This window comes from Mustela putorius, unplaced genomic scaffold (assembly GCF_011764305.1).
Source record: "Mustela putorius furo isolate JIRA1106 unplaced genomic scaffold, ASM1176430v1.1 tig00003845_pilon_pilon_pilon, whole genome shotgun sequence".
NCBI classification, from domain to species: Eukaryota; Metazoa; Chordata; class Mammalia; order Carnivora; family Mustelidae; genus Mustela; species Mustela putorius.
The window spans coordinates 72,153,805-72,169,708 of NW_025421998.1; the positions used below are offsets into that span (position 1 = coordinate 72,153,805).

The 15,904-nt window shown below is 39.5% G+C and overlaps 1 protein-coding gene and 1 long non-coding RNA gene across 3 annotated transcripts in view; one reads left to right on the plus strand and one right to left on the minus strand.

Moving 5' to 3' along the window:
* Positions 1 to 15,904, plus strand: part of MDFIC (MyoD family inhibitor domain containing) — a 91,522-nt gene that overhangs the window by 44,777 nt on the left and 30,841 nt on the right. For both annotated transcript variants that reach the window (XM_013051014.2, XM_004741930.3), the window contains exon 4: positions 9,971 to 10,246. In XM_013051014.2, coding sequence (XP_012906468.1) covers positions 9,971 to 10,246 — 276 coding nt within the window. The remainder of the gene's footprint in view (positions 1 to 9,970; positions 10,247 to 15,904) is intronic.
* Positions 10,240 to 15,904, minus strand: part of LOC106004737 — a 33,737-nt gene continuing 28,072 nt past the window's right edge. The window contains exon 4 of the long non-coding RNA XR_001177751.2: positions 10,240 to 10,746. This is a non-coding gene — a long non-coding RNA (uncharacterized LOC106004737). The remainder of the gene's footprint in view (positions 10,747 to 15,904) is intronic.

A 15,904-nucleotide genomic window follows, 5' to 3' on the forward strand; every position in this document is an offset into this window, starting at 1 on the left:
TTCAGATACTTGGGGGTTTTGGTGTGTACTTTCCTTAATTGTTACCAGCACTAATTTTACTGCAGTATATGTTGTTTGATGTTGTTAAATAAAATATTTCTGACCTGGGGCACCTGGTGGCTCAGTGGGTTAAGCTTCTGCCTTCCGCTCAGGTCATGATCTCGGGGTCCTGGGATGGAGCCTCACATCCCTCTGCTCAGTGGGGAGCCTGCTTCTCTCTCTCTCTCTCTCCCTCTCTCCCTCTCTGCCTACTTGTGATCTCTGTCCATCAAATAAATAAATGAAACCTTTAAAAAAAAAATTTCTGACCTGTTAAAGACATGTGAATGTGTCCTATCCCATTGTGATAGGTGCTTTTAAAGTGAATACTTACAAAAACAGGTATTAATAATTTTTAAAATCTTTTCCTATAAACCCAGGGTGAAACGCCAGCAAGGTCAAAGAAATGTTTAACTTATGGTCTAAAGATTGAAATATGAGTCATTGCTGTCTGATGCTTCTCTTGCATATTGTTCTAAGAATCCTGAGGAAAGCTTTTTGTTAAAACTCAACATAGTAATAATAGTAGGACTTTTCAGGCTTCTGCTTGCCTGTCCACTAATTGCTTTAAAAAAAAAACAACAAACCTAAGAAATGTCTTTTATAACTAAAAACAAAACAAAACAAAAAACTGTAAAATTTCAGTATGTAAAATAGACTTTTGGAAGATTGTGACTTTGTGCTATCTTTTTATTCATATGTTTTCCTGTCATTCAAAAAACATTGCTTAGGCTATTTATTTTCTATAAATATAAGTACATATGCATTTATTTAGATAATTTTGATACAGTTATAAATAATTATAAGCAGATATCACTTTATCAGTTGAATCAAATGATGGAAATACCTATTGAGCCTGAGAACAAAGGGATACCATAGCCGAGATCCCATCTTCACTATGGGATTATATTGGAAGACAATATGATCTTGTAATATATAAATAAAGCTTATAGATAACAATCCATAAGGAAGCCTGCTAACTTAAACTGAAACATACTCTGTTCTCAAATGCAGGAGTGGTGGGCTCATATTATCTATGTAAGTTAACTAGAAACTGATGTGCAAGAGTGGGCATATAGTCAGGCCAAGTTTGTCATTCATTTGTGGTTAGAAACAAGCATTCAAGAAAGGCTACACTTGGAGGGAATATAGAAGATGTTTTGTTGTTCTTTGGTTTACTGCTGGGGACTTCTCAGTAAAACGTGCAAATCTTAAAATGCTGATTATTTTCCTTCATAATCCTTATATTTTAGTATATTTTTCAATGAAATCATTATTTTTCTGGAAAATGAAAGATAACTTTGTGTATTCTTTTCAGACCTGTTTATTTCTAAAAAGGTTTTATTTTGATTTATAGGGGGGAGCAAAACCCCCCTAGTAATAGAAGAAAAAATAAAAGCCTAATAGTAAATCAGAAATGACAGGAAAATTTTATAGGGAAGAGAAAAACAATGGTATGAAACTGGGAAGTGTTAAACCTGTCCAGAGGAACCCGTCACTTTTTCTCATTTTGCCAGTGAAGGTCCTAATGCCCAGGGGAATGGAGCGACTTTCTCAAGTTCACAGAACTGGGAAATACTGACTCCAGAATTCAAACCCTAGTGGGTCTCCCTCAAAGCCTGTGCCCCATCCCTCCATCTCCTGATGCTGGTGTCTTTTGAAGGAAAACAGTAGCAGTTGTGCACAAATTGCCCCCGATAGAGAGGAGACCAAATCCTGATTTACCTAGAAATGTCCTGGTTTTAAAACTAAAAGTTCTGCATCCCAGCACTTCCCTTAGTCCTGACCAAACCAGATGGTTGCTCACTTGACAAGATTTCCCACCAGCCATGGGGAAGATACAAATTGTCTTCGAACGGCAGAGAAATCCTGGGTTTCTTTCCCTACCGAACAGCGTGATACATGCTTATCCTTCAGTAATAATCAGCTTCTGCATTGTAAGGCATTGTAAGGCTCGTCTGCTATCTTCTGAGATTCACCACAGGCTGTGGATTTGGCAGTGGTCTTTCTGCTGCTAATAATGTACTGTTGCTTTCTAGTGAAATGTGGCATCTTTTGGGTCCTTTGGGCCAGGGGCAGTTCACGTGTAAGTATATATAATGTGCCTCGTTGTTCATAGGACTTGATAGAAGCTGTATTAGTGTTTTATAACAGTGATTCCTGGCATTAGTCCCATGGCTAAATAAAAGTTTATGTCTTAGGGAACAGTATAGGATGAACATTCCAGGTCAGTGAGAGGCTCTCCTCCCTGCTGTCCTGTACATTCCTTCTGTTTGGTTTCTCCAACCCAAGATCTTCCTCTGCTGTGGTCAAAGCTGGGTTGTTGGCAAATGCAAGAAACAAAGTATAGAGGACACACCCCAGGCTGAGACCTAGGCCTGGAAGTGGCAGAAATCATTTCTGCTCTCATTCTTTCAGAGTGAACATGGGTACATGGCTGAACTGAACCACCAGGAAGACTGGGGAATGGGTTAGCCAGGAGCCCAGGACGATGGGGAGCGTGAATCTGGGGAAAAGCTAGGAGTCTTTCCTCTTTCAGGTTCTGCGGAAAGATGTTGAAGTACTCTCTTCGGGACACCTGGGTGGCTCAGTTGGTTAAGTACTCTCTTCATGTTGTTCACCGAATGAAGAAAAGGATGGACTCTCCAGACAACTTCGAAACTTTTATCCTTTTGTTTGGGAAGAAGTCTTTGCAGCCCCTGTCACTGATTACTGATGAATTACTGTTAGAAATGCTTTCCTAATAAGACAGTCTCCTCCCCTCTGTGCATTCCAAGTCATGTGGGTAGATGGAATTTGATTGGGATTCTCAAAGTGATCAGTGTTCCCAAATAACATTTCACCATGTTAATATATAAATTTAAATAAAATGAAAATGTACTAGGTGTTGAAAAAGTTCAGAGGCTCAAGAGAAAAATAGTAATTTTCAGATATGCCATTGGAGGGGAATTGAGGAAACAGGTAGAAAACACCACGTGCTCCTCCCAGACTGTGGGAGTATTAGGGTACAGGCTCTCTCTAGGGTACACCAAGGAAGGCTTGCATCAAGCTGAGGAACAGAGTTGGCCATTAGTGCACTTGTTTTACTTGATTTTAGCCTAGATAGGTAAATAAAGTTTGACAGGTAAATAAAGTTTTATCAGGAGTGCATCTTGAAGTGATTTTTAAAGCTATTACTCTGTCTAGATGCATGTTATACATATTTATAATAAAACCCTGTGTTACTCATATATATAATCTCTACCATTTGAGTGTATGTGTGTGTACACACGTGCATGTTTGTCTCAGAATGACCATGGGGGAGCATAGGACCACTCACCCGGGAAAAGCTTCATTAACTATCTCTGGGAAGAGTAAGTTCTGTTCATACCAAGTCATCCCTGGGCAGTATTCTATTTTGATAATTTCGTTACAATTGTGAATTCTAAGCATTTACATTTTCTTTGTATGTGTACAACTAGCATTTAAACTGGGTGCTTGGTATGAGAATTCTTTTGTAATTTTATTAAATATGATTTGTGAAAAAGACCAGGGACTGAAGATGACTTGCCCATGCTAATAGATTATAGGCTGTAACAAAATGTTGCTTTATATAGCCACTCCTGCAGCTGCAGTTTCCAGTGTAGTTATTATCGGCTACAATATCACCCAGGTGTTTTTTTTTTTTTAATCAAAAGAAGTTCATGCTATTGACTCATTACTCCCATATTTATTATTCTTATTGAAAATCACTAGATTTAATTCTATTGGTTTCCCTCCTGATTGAAAACATTTGAACCCGAAAAGCACAGTATTTCTTAAGACGTTTGTAACAATTCATCACAGATATGAAAATTACAATCATGCGCCATTGTGTGAGCAATGATTTAAAAAAAAAATTCTTTACACATATGGTAAGCGGGTGACCAATGCTATCCAGGTTTGAAGATGCTGAATGTTCATATAACTGGTATTTGAAATTTTGATGTGTATTGCATTCGTTACTGAATATCAAGAATCCATTTTTTTGCTCATATAGAGTAAGTTTAAAATGGGGTCTTTTGTAGAAGCACCTATCCTGTTTAGAATGATATAACAGATGCTGAATGTTCACATATCAAACAAAATGCCAGCTTTCTGTAGAAAAGAGGTGTCAAAAAGTTTCTTTGTACCTTTAACGCATGTGATTATGTAGTACAAAATGCAGAGTTTGTAAAATTTCTTGAATATACAGGCAAAAAAATGAATAATTCAAAACAACTCATAAGTTCTACATTCTATTGTCCCTTTATAACGCAGGCAGAAGATAGCAGTGCGCTCCCAATAGAGCTGAATTTGCACAAGTTACACCTCTGAAAATGCCAGATGGTCTATGGTCTACTTTTGAGAGCTGTCACATATGTAAAGATTTGAAAAAAGAAAGACAGCTGAATGAGAGCAGTGGATCATTAAAGGGAGAGTGAGGGTCCCTAGGCATCACTTGTGTTTTAAGAAGCATTGTGTCGTTCCCATATTAGTGTGCTGCTTTTTTTTTTTTTTTTAAAGCCATACACAACTTTTACACAATGAGGAGAAGAAATCTGTTTAAAGCCAAGGAGTTGGGGTTTAATCAGTGAGATGTTTTTGTTCTTTATATGAGAATAAAACCCTGTTTCCGACTTGGTTTCACTTATAATTTTACCATAAGATTCAAGTCACACCCATGAAAAATTAGCAGTGAAGTTAAAATAAATGTTAAGATAGCTAATCTATCTAGGGTTTATCCAGTTTTAATTTGACTTACATACTGCATGTATCTGAACAAATCATAAAACTACGAAATTGTGTTAATGTTAAAAATCTGGCATAAAGAGATAATACTCGGTTGTTACCTGACCGTAATACAAACTATAGGAAAAATAATTAGGTGACAGTGAAACAAAAACGAATGTACTATCATTTATCTGCCAACAGAAATAGATATCATTTTGAAGACTGAAATGTAGATAAATCATTAAGGATATGTTTGAATACCACGCCAGCCATACCCGGTAATTTGCAAATAGTCAATTTTGATAGTAGAAAAAGGTCAGATCTGTCAGTTTGAGAATTTGGTGGCAAGACATAGTTGTCTTTTACCACCTTTATTTTTATTTATTGAGAATGTTTAACTCTGACATGGTAATTTTAAATTTTTCTTGGATTATGGACTATGACAGGACATTTTTGATTGATAAGAAGGCTACTTAGCATGGGTCAGTTGGACATTTCAATTTAAGCAAGCTCTCAGATTGCTTGAAATATTCTTTTCAGAGAAAAAGTGGGCCAAAACATTCCATTTATTTGGCGAGGTTACTGGTAAATGCTCCGCAAAGAGCACCAAATGAGGTTTAACTGTCTTCTTTGGCATCCCTTTAAATACATATGCATAACTATCCATGTTCAATAGCAGTCATTAGGATGTCATTCTAGTTGATACAAGAAGCTAGGGGAGCAGCAGATTAATCTCTAGATCAAATGATTGCACACCCATAAGAAATAGATCTCCTCTTGCAGATGCCTTGTCCAATTTTGTTATAAGAAGGTCACATAGAGCTGCTGAACAGAGAAGTAACCTTTTCTTTTTTTCATCAAGAGTAAGGAGAAAACCAAAATATTTTGATATATTTTCACACCATTACTTTGTGGTTTTCCCAAATATTTAATTTTTGGATAATCATTCTCCAGTATCGCTGAAAAGAACCAAAAAACTGTACTGTATGAGGAGCTCCTAAGTTTCATAAATCAGGTATTAATGGTAACAAGATTTGGTAGGAAAGATGCTTTTGTTTGTTAAATAAAGAAACGAATGTCTTCAAAATTGAAATAGGCACAATCCTGAGTAGAATGTTTTGATATGTTAAAGATGTTTTTCTTCAAGAGACATAGGATATGTGAACAAAAATGGAAGTAAACAATGTGCTAAAGACCGACTCAAATGCAAACTATCTTCTTTGTCAAAAATATATACCGTTTTGGCTAATCCCCAGATCACAGATAATTAGGTCCTTTTAGACATTGTCAATGCCATGTATAATTCTTAAGCTTTGCATGCAGTACTTTTTCTAAATTGAGTTCTTAGTATTCAGATTTAATTTACATTTCCTAACTGCTCATAAGCATAAATGGAAAAAAAAGACTAATTAAAATAGCAGGTTTTGGTTTTGAAATTACAGGAAATTGTAAAATAGTAAAATTTTGGCAACGAATGGAATAGTTTTTGTTCTTTCTGTTGTTTTTGCTGCAGCACTATGATTGATAGCTTTGCTTAGGGGCTACTCAATCAATGTAAATGTTGATTTTAATAACCTCATTACTTAACCAGTATAAACAAATAACATTTGGGAGAGAGAGGAGTCAGGGCTCTTCAGCTGCAAAAACTCCAATTCACTGTGGCTAATTTAAATAGAAAAAAAACTTACTAGTGATGTAGTTTTGGAACATTGGTGAGGTTTGGTGGGGTGGGGTACAGAGCCAATGGCCCAGAAAGAATTCTTGAGACCTCTGTGGTGCAAAAAGGTGATTTTATTAAAGCACAGGGACAGGACCTGAGGGCAGAAAGAGCTGCCACACGGGGTGGGGCTGGGGGTTTGTTGTGAGGATTATCTGGTTACAAACTGGGGAGTAGGGGGTAGGGAAAAAGGGAGGTCTTCAAAAGAACCTTCATATGCTAAAGAGGGCCTACAAAATACTGGAGGCCTTGCATTGTCAAGTTAAGGTGATTTTCCCCTCCAGTAAGGCATTAATATTAAGACAGTTGAGAGCTTCCTAGAGGGTTGGGGACACCCAGGAGTGGGGCAGTTGGTGGAAATGTTGCAGGGTGTCAGCTTGGGCTTTGTCCTCAGCTTGCCTTTTGCTGCCTCCTCATTAGCACACGGACCCTCCCAGGAGTTCCAGAGCCAAGATCATTCCCATCCATTCAGTGGGGCTTCTCTGTTGACAGCCCCACTGCTGCACCATCAGCCCATGGTCCGCTAGGGAGTGAATATCAGACACTGCACCCCACTGCCAAGACCAACTAACGCCTTCTGTATCATTTGTGCTGAGAGTTCCACCTTCCTGGTGTGGCTGGGGTCTTGCAATGGCCACTGCTGGTCTGTAAGTCATCCTTGTGCTTGGTGGGGCTTAGGTCACATATCTGCCCCTTAACTGCAGAAGAGCAGAGGAATGGGATAGAGGTATTGACCAGAAAATCTGTGAAGGTGTTCAGAAGTTCCAGGCAGCACAAATGAATAGTCATGTTGCAGAACCCGGACTGCATCCTGGTGGAAGAACCAAGCAGCACTCGGAGACTCTGGAGGATGGGAGGTTTATTTAACACCGGCAGGCTCAGAGGAGGTTGTTCTCCAAAGGTCTGAGCCCTGAGCACAAGCAGGGAGGGGGATTTATACCCTTCTCCTTCTCCATATTTGGTACTTTTGGTGCGTGCCGGAATCGGAGTAGGAAAGAAGAACCTGGAAGGGCTTTGAGATGGGACTGGAATTCCCTTGCTGGTTTGGTCCGCCATCTTAGAGTACAGTTTTTCCCTATCAGTCATCCTGCTTCTTTATGAGTCACTGTCCAAAGAGTCAAATTTGTCCTTCCATAGTATCATGGTGGTAAGTCTCTTATATTCTTTTTAAAGATTTTATTTATGAGAGCGAGCATGCATGCTAGAGAGCTGGGATTGAAAGACCTGCGGATCCCCTTACCCAAGAATTCAACACTGCCACAGGATGCAAACAGCAAGAGGTTCTTTATTGTTTCGCAGGCGCCTGCGGGTGTCAGCGCGCGCCTGCGGGTGGTCAGCAGCTCCTGCTAGCTGAGCACACCAGGCTGGGGTGGTGCAGGATTTTTATAGACAGGTACAAACAAGTTTTGGGTGGGGCGGAGCTGATTGGCTGACAATTTGAACATTTGAAAAAGGCATACTTGGTGTTAGCGGATTGGCTTTGGAGGACCTGCGTGCTCGAAGAAAAAGGCGGGAAGGGGGAGTGAGGAGGGGGAGTTGGACCTTATTACTCAGCAGAGAAGCATCCTGCCTACGTGACTATGCGGCCCCCTGCTTACTATGTCTGGGCTATTAGCAGAAGGTATCTTGTTCAAACAGGAGACAAGTGTCACACCCTAAAAGCCAAGGGGTTACAGAAAGGCAAAAGAGCAGTTAATTAGTTAACAACTGGGGGGGGGAGGGTCTTTCAGGATCATGGCGTGAGCTTGAAGCCAAGAGTCCCATGCTTAACCAACGGTGCCACCCAGGCACCTCTCATATTTTTTCTTCAATCTGAAGTGTTTTGCTTTTCATATATAGGCATTTAATGCATCTTTAATTTATCTCTATAAGGTATATATGCACTTAGATGTGCAAACACATACATGTTTGGAGTGCTCTCTTCTTTTTCTGCTGGTTATTTGTGCTGGACCCATAACACATGGCTTTAGTTGCTGGGGTTTCTTAAGAAGACTGTGTAGTAAGTCAGGTGCTATAACCCGCTTTTACTTTCTTAAAATTGCTTTAGCAATTCTTGCTTATTTTTCCTTATAAATTTTTGGATCAGATTCTCAAGTTCCATGTAAAAGTCTGTTGGAAATTTTTTGGGAATTATACTGAACAAAAAAATTGGGGGGGGGGATGAATATTTACTCTACACTTAGTAGGATTTTCTTTTATGTCCTTCAGTATTGTTCTGTGATATTTTGCCAAGAATTTCCCCCATTTTTTTCCCTAGCTTAATTCTTAGAAACCTAATGGGAGCTTTGGGAGAGGCTTTTCCCTTTACTTTATTTTTACTTTTTTGATATTGTAAAGGGTTCATTTTTTTCTTGTATATTAGCTGCTTGGTTACTGTTAGCGTAGAGGAAATTTATTGATTTTAATGTGGTTGATCTTGTGTATATCTTCTTAAATTCTTAGTGTTTCAGGGTTTGTAGTCTCCTAAAATTTCCCCTAGAACATTCAAATTAGGAATGCATCTCAAAAATATTTTTTCCAGACCGGTTATTTTTTTTTCATGTTATATTGCTTTCACCAGTGCCTCCAGTGTAATGTCGAATAAGATGGATGAAGCTGAGCCACTTTTTCTTGGTCCTGACCTAAATGGGAGCATTTCTTAAGTGCTGACATTTAATTTTGGCAGATGTGTTTTGTCAGATTCTACTTCTAACTTTTCATAAATGGTTTATTTTTTATACCAAATTAAAAAACAAATATAGGGAATGTTTTCTCCAGGATTCAAAATGAGATAGAAACAGTGCCTGGCTGGCTCAGTTAGAAAAACATGTAACTCCTGATCTTGGGGTCATGAGTTGGAGCCCCACACTGGGTGTAGAGATTACTCCAATAAAAAAAACTTTAAAAAAAAATTAAAGTAAAATGAAATTAAAAAGAAAACTATTTCTTTCTATATTGTCTAGCTATGGTACTTGGATTCATTGCTTTTTTCCTTTTTTCTCAAAAGATAATTAAATATTTTATCCCAGTATCAGGGTTATTGAGATAATATTGACATGTTTCTAGCACCAAAAGAGGGACCTGGTACATAGAAAAACAAACACTTGCTGTCTAATGAGTGTATAATAACTTTTTCAAATTTCCAACTTAAATTTTCTTTATTTTAATTATTTATATTAAGATATAATGTATTATTTGCCCCAGGGGCACAGATCTGTGAATCCCAACTTAAATTTTCTTAAAAAACAAAGCAGTCTTTCCCACTATTTTCATATGCCTTGTATAAAGTCACTTTTGATGACCCTGCCCCACTAACCTTTTTTACTAATTATGTTTCCTCAATGTCCATGTTTATTAGTATTTTTCCTTTTTTTTTTTTCCTCTCCATTTTGTAGAACCGTGGGTAAAGCCCGGAGCTGGGGGGCAGGGGGTCGGTTCCTGAATATATTTTGATGATTTTCAAATATTTCTTTTTTAACCGGACCAACATTTCCTGTTGTTTAGCCCAACCCCAGCGCTTGCCTCAGCTTCCAACGTGCTCACAGGAACCAACTGAGGAAGAAACCAGCAAGATAAAGAACGGCCACACAAGTCTGAGCAATGGAAATGGAATTCACCATGGGGCCAAACATGTATCTGCAGAGAATCGAAGACTTTCAGCACCTGTTTCTCACAAAATGCATAGAAAAATTCAGTCCAGCTTGTCTGTAAACAGCGATATCAGTAAGAAGAGTAAAGTAAATGCTGTCTTCTCCCAAAAGACAGGCTCTTCACCTGAAGGTAAGTTGGAGATATATGCTTATTTTATTTGACTGGATGAAAATCATATTCACCAATAACTACTTGATCAAGCAAACATGAACCAAGACTCCTGCTCATATTTCAGACAAACTGGAATTTTGGTAAAATGCAACCACTCCAAAGGAAAACACAGGCTAGGAAAGGAAGTGCCAGCAGCTGACATCCTGCTTTAAAGATTATTGTCTTCTAGAGTGAGGAGTCATTACTTTAAATAGAACTGATATACTTAACTGTTTTTCATACCATGTTTAAAAATATGAAGGCAACATACTGGTGGTGGATGCATGTGTTTTTTCGGTCTCTGGTTCATTTTATTATTCTGTGGTTCAGAGAGATTACCTGCTTGTATGTTCATCTTGCAAATGAGTTCTTTTCTTTTCTTTTCTTTTCTTTTCTTTCAGTGTTCCAAAATGCATTGTTTATGCACCACACCCAGTGCTCCATACAGTATGTGCAAATGAGTTCTTAAATATGCAGCACTAAAATGAGAAAAAGATTTGGTGATTGTCATGTTCTTGCCAGAGAGTGGGGCCACGCTAGTATCTTCCAGCTATCAGGGCTTCCACAACCAACCCCCCACCATTCCCCACTCACTCTGCTCTGGCCTTTAGCGCCTCCCATGGAGGTACAGGGGTATTCTCTGACCTCTCAGGAGCTAATTATTATGTCTTCAGTTCTGTTCCATCCTGCCCTTAGCCAGGTCAAAGGCTAAATACTATGAACCTGAGGAAGGTTTTCTCTATTATGACCCAAACCTATCTGATGACAGTGGGTTTATAACCCACAGACTTCTTTTATAAAACTAGTTCGCTATATTATATATGGATATTTTGTAAAAAGAATAGTCTCCCTACCATGTATAAGGTCCCAGATTTCTGCCAGCCTATCCGTGTTCCTCTCTTTTTCCTCTTTCCTCTCCTTTAGCAGTTCTTGGGATCCAAAAACTCAAATCTGTTTTCTAAATATAGATGTAGATGTATCTTTCCTCCTGCTGGTTGGGGTATATCTGATTTTTTTCTTATTCCCCTTACCTTTCAATTTTAATTGCCATGAAATCTTAAGTAAGGCAAATTCTGTCGATGCTTCTGTGAAGTTGGCCATGCTTATTCATAGAGATAAATTGAGTTGTAAATAGGAAATTGTATCGAGAGTTACCAGTAGTGAGTGGAAGAAAGGATATTACATTTTGGCTACAGGTGTCGCAAACTCAACTGAGGTAAAGTGTTGGGTTGATCAAATGATATGATAATAAATGGTCTGCATAGTTCTAGGTCAGTGACACTACTTTCCAAACTAATTAGATAGAAAGGGACATGATTGACACTTTAAAATGAGTTTGACATGTAAGCTGTATGGCCATCTCTGAAGCAGAGAGAGGCTGTTAACTAAACTGGCTCTCCAAGGAGTTGGGAAGGCAATGCAATTTTCTTTAGAGTATCTTTGCTTCTAGGTGATTGGGTGAAATAATTGAAATCTACTTGTTTTATACATTTGAATTTACTTATTACAGCCTTAACCTCTTATTTGCCATTTAATATTTACTTATTTTAAAGAATGCTCTCAGTCCAACCGGAACAGTGCGTATCAATCCAACTTGAAATAGCTTGTGGAATTTTTAGAAAATTTTTCATTATTTTCTTATTTTTAATACCACATCTGAAGTTATTTCTGATGGAAGAAGGCAGCTGCTTCTTCTTTTTTTTTTTTTAAGATTATTATTTATTTGAGAGAGTGTGAGTTGGGGGAGGAGCAGAGGGAGAAGGGAGCGTCTTAAGCAGACTCCACACCCAGCACAGAGCCTGACACAGGGACTCAATCCCACGACCCCAAGATCATGGCCTGAGCTGAAATCAGGAGTCAGACGTTTAACCAACAGAGCCACCCAGATGCCCCAGGAATACAGCTTTCTAAGTAACCTACAAAGGAACAGGAGAATCAATAGTGTTGAAGAGAATTCTACTCTTCCCCCTGCTCTTGATCACGAAATGTTTTCCAGACTGGAGTGGGGGTACGAGTCCTATGAAACACAAATGAAGGGGTCTAAGTATATTGTAGAGTGTCCTATCCAGAACTTGGCCGGGAGGCCATAGAACTTAGCCGGTTCTGTGTTCCTGGTGTGGGGATTGCTCAAATCCAGATGAAAATTTCCTTGTCCCAGTTCATGTATATTCTCCAAATTAGGTGTCCTCATGTTTTTTGATGCTATTTAAAGTTGAGCACTGACGTTCAGTTTTGAAGCTATGTTTCTTCTCTGGTAAATGTGCTGTAGCGAAACAAAAAAGGACAGAGCAGGCAGATAGCAAGTGAAAGGACCAACATTGTGAGTGTGACCACCAGCTCGCTGGGCAACTCGGGTTTCTCTGGGGCTGCTTTCTCTAGAAATTGGTTTGGAGGAGAAATCTTCCAAGTTAGTTTGGGTTCCAAGATTCTGTGATGCTGTTCTCCCAGCAGGACTGTTCCATTGCAGGGCAAGTTTCTTGCTCAACAGAATATGGGATTCCAGGCTGAGCAGAAATATAATACTTGCTGAATGGGATGGGGCAAGGGCAGGGATGGATTTGGCGCACAGGGATGGCATCTGGATTTCAGGAGCTCCGTACGTCAGAATAGTAGGTCTTAAACACTCGATTTAGGACACGAATAAAAATGGATAAAAATTATTCAAAAAATGAGGGGCTTAATATAGTTTTCTCAGTTTTATTTTTCTTTCTGTTTTACATTTTCTTCGATCTTTATTGTCTGTGCCTGTTGCTCTCACAGTAAAATCAGCAAATGAATAGCAGAGTCTTATTCACCATAAACCTCAAATCAGCTAACCACAGTTTGACAATGTGTGTTTTTCTGGACAAATGTCCCTTGTGGTTATTTTTGGGTTGCACATGAATAATAGCGACAAGCACAGGGGCATTTTTCTGACTCAGATGATGGAATTAGATATTTAACTATTTCATTTTTCTTCAATAAGAGAAGTAGGGACCTCTTTGCTGACAAGTTTGGGAAAACTCTTGAGATGGGGACTCCTCACTGCCACAGAGCTAAAGACTCACCCAGCCTTGGAATAGAGCCCGTGCGTTGGCAAGATCTCATGAGCTTTAACCGTGGGTTAGCTACAGCAGGACTACAAGTAGAAATGCACACCATCGACTCTCTTGCTGAGTTGTGTTGATTGGTCAGTTACTTCCTTCTGTGTTCCTGCTGCACTCATGTGATCTCCTTGCATCCTCCCCATAGCACTGTAAGTCCATCAACTCTATGTGATTTTCTCATTGTAAATGAGGAAACTGAGGCACAGAAGGGTCAGGTGAACCCACTGACAGCAGTTGGTATGTGGTAGAAATGAGATTCAACCTCAGACATTCTGACTCCACAGCCTGTGCTCCTAAGCACTGGTATTTTGCCTTCCTAGAGTTCCCTGAGATAAAGGTAATTTCTGGTCATTCCAACACTGCACCATGTTGACCCGGTTACTTGTGGGTTAGGTAGGGATCTTTATATACATGTGCCTTTCCAACTAAAAGGAATTTGCACACTTTTGCCCTATGCTTGTTTTCCTTTCTCAGAGGCTGGACTCAGATGAATCTGTTTTGTTTTCTGATTTATTGTGGTGCCCAGCACAGTGGCTTCCTGAAGTTGCTGCCAGTTAGTGAGTGAGGCAGTGTTTTATCTCACATACCTTTATCCTACTCTTCCTTCAGACTGGCCCTGGAAAATAAATGTGTACTCATATTCATGAAAAAATGTCATTTTAAAAAGTGCCTTTTATGCAGTAGAGGAAAAAAAATACCCATGTTGGAGAACATTGTACTTTTTATTTAAAGGTTATTAAATAGGTAGATTCCTACTTGTTTTGTATAATTAAATATTTTCATACATACTTTAATTTTCTGATTGCATCACCCAGGTGGAGAGTTTTAAGACTAAATGTTTAAGATTCTTGACCTTTGCAATAATTATAATATGATTTAGTATCCTATAATATTCAAATTGCCAAGGGTTTTCATTAGGCTCTCAGACACTTTTCATGTCCTAGGAATGGTGAATCCTAACATTTCAGGTGTGCCAATTAGAGCCATGTATTTTTGTAAAAATTAAGAAGTTTCAACAAAGAGGTTTTTAGAACAGACTGCATGCCTTTTGGATTAAGGTTCCATTGTATATGTACCTCCAGCTCCAGGAGCTCATTGAACAGAAATGTTGACTAAGACCATCTAGAACCTTGTAGATGTGGTAATACCTAGGATCTTTTTGTTTTGTTTTGTTTTGCTTTTTAAGATTTTATTTCTTTGAGAGCGAGCATAAGCAAGGGGAAGTTTACAGAGACAGGAGCAGGGAGGCTAGCATGGGGCTGGATCCCAGGTCCCTGGATCCCAGGGCCCTGACCTCACCCGAAGTCAGACGCTTAACTGAGCGAGCCACCCAGGCAGCCCAGATCCATCTCATTTTTTCTCACACGGACGCTCTGTGGCCTACTTCTCTTTTTTGTGGTCTACAGATTAGAACACAGATGCTGGGACCAGTCTGCTTGGGTTCAAATATTGGCTTTACCGTTGTCTGATATGTCTTTGGGTAGGCTTTATGCCTCAGTATCTTAACTGTAAAATGGGGAGGTTATTGGTCCCTACTTAATAGAATTGTTGTGAAGCGGAGTCGCTGTCGAATTCCTTGGAGTTAGAATAGCAGTCTGGCCCAGAAGGAAGTGTTTGGTAATGACAGGGACAGCAGTGACACTTAAGGAACTCATGGGGGTTAAGAATGTTAACTTCCTTGAGAAGGCAGTGGAGACTCAGTACATCCGGTAGAAGGAGAGACGTTCCAGGCTGAAGGGGTGTTATGATTTACTGTGTTTTTTCCAGAAAACCATCAGCATCTCACTGTTCAAGTGGGAGTAGGAGCAGGGAGACTGGAAATGTGACAGTTGGCAAGTCCACACCACCCCTAGGATGTCCTTTTCCTCTGAAGCTTTCACGCAGAAGGACATCATTTTATATCCAGTGTGCATCTCTTTGAAAAAAAGTCTTCTCTCCATAATGCAAAAACTCCATGGTTGTTTTTTTAAAAAAAACCAGATGCCTTAATATTTGTTCAACATGGCTACCTAGTAAGCACCACACAGAGACGGCGCTTACCATCCTTTCATGTGTTAGAAATAACTGCAACTTTGGACTTGTTGAGCTGGGATGCTACCAAGCCCTGTGAAGCCTTTGGATAGACCTAAACTCAGTCTTTGATTTTACTGGTTCTCTCTGCTTCCCTCTCTTCTAACTCTTCTGTTGGCTTCCTACCTTTTTAGACTCCGCCTCCTCCCCCTTTTCTGTGTATTTCCCCTTGTTTTCATGGGGAGCAGTAGTTTTTCATGGTCTGTAGGAGAGGGACAGGGCATGGTAATCAGGAGGAGGACAATAGGCCTGCCTTGGAGACAGGCTGGGTGGGGCACACAGCCTTCAAAGGGGATCTAACATAATTACCAGGACAGTTTGAAAAGGGCACAAGGCGCTCAGATAGGTCCTGCTGCCCCCTCCCCCCACCGACTTCCCCTAGCCTCCACTTTCCATCCAGCAGAAGACTCCGTGTGTTTGAAAGAATGCCTCTACTGCAATCCTTAGAGGTCTGCGTGTGTGGTTAGTGGCACAGCTAAAT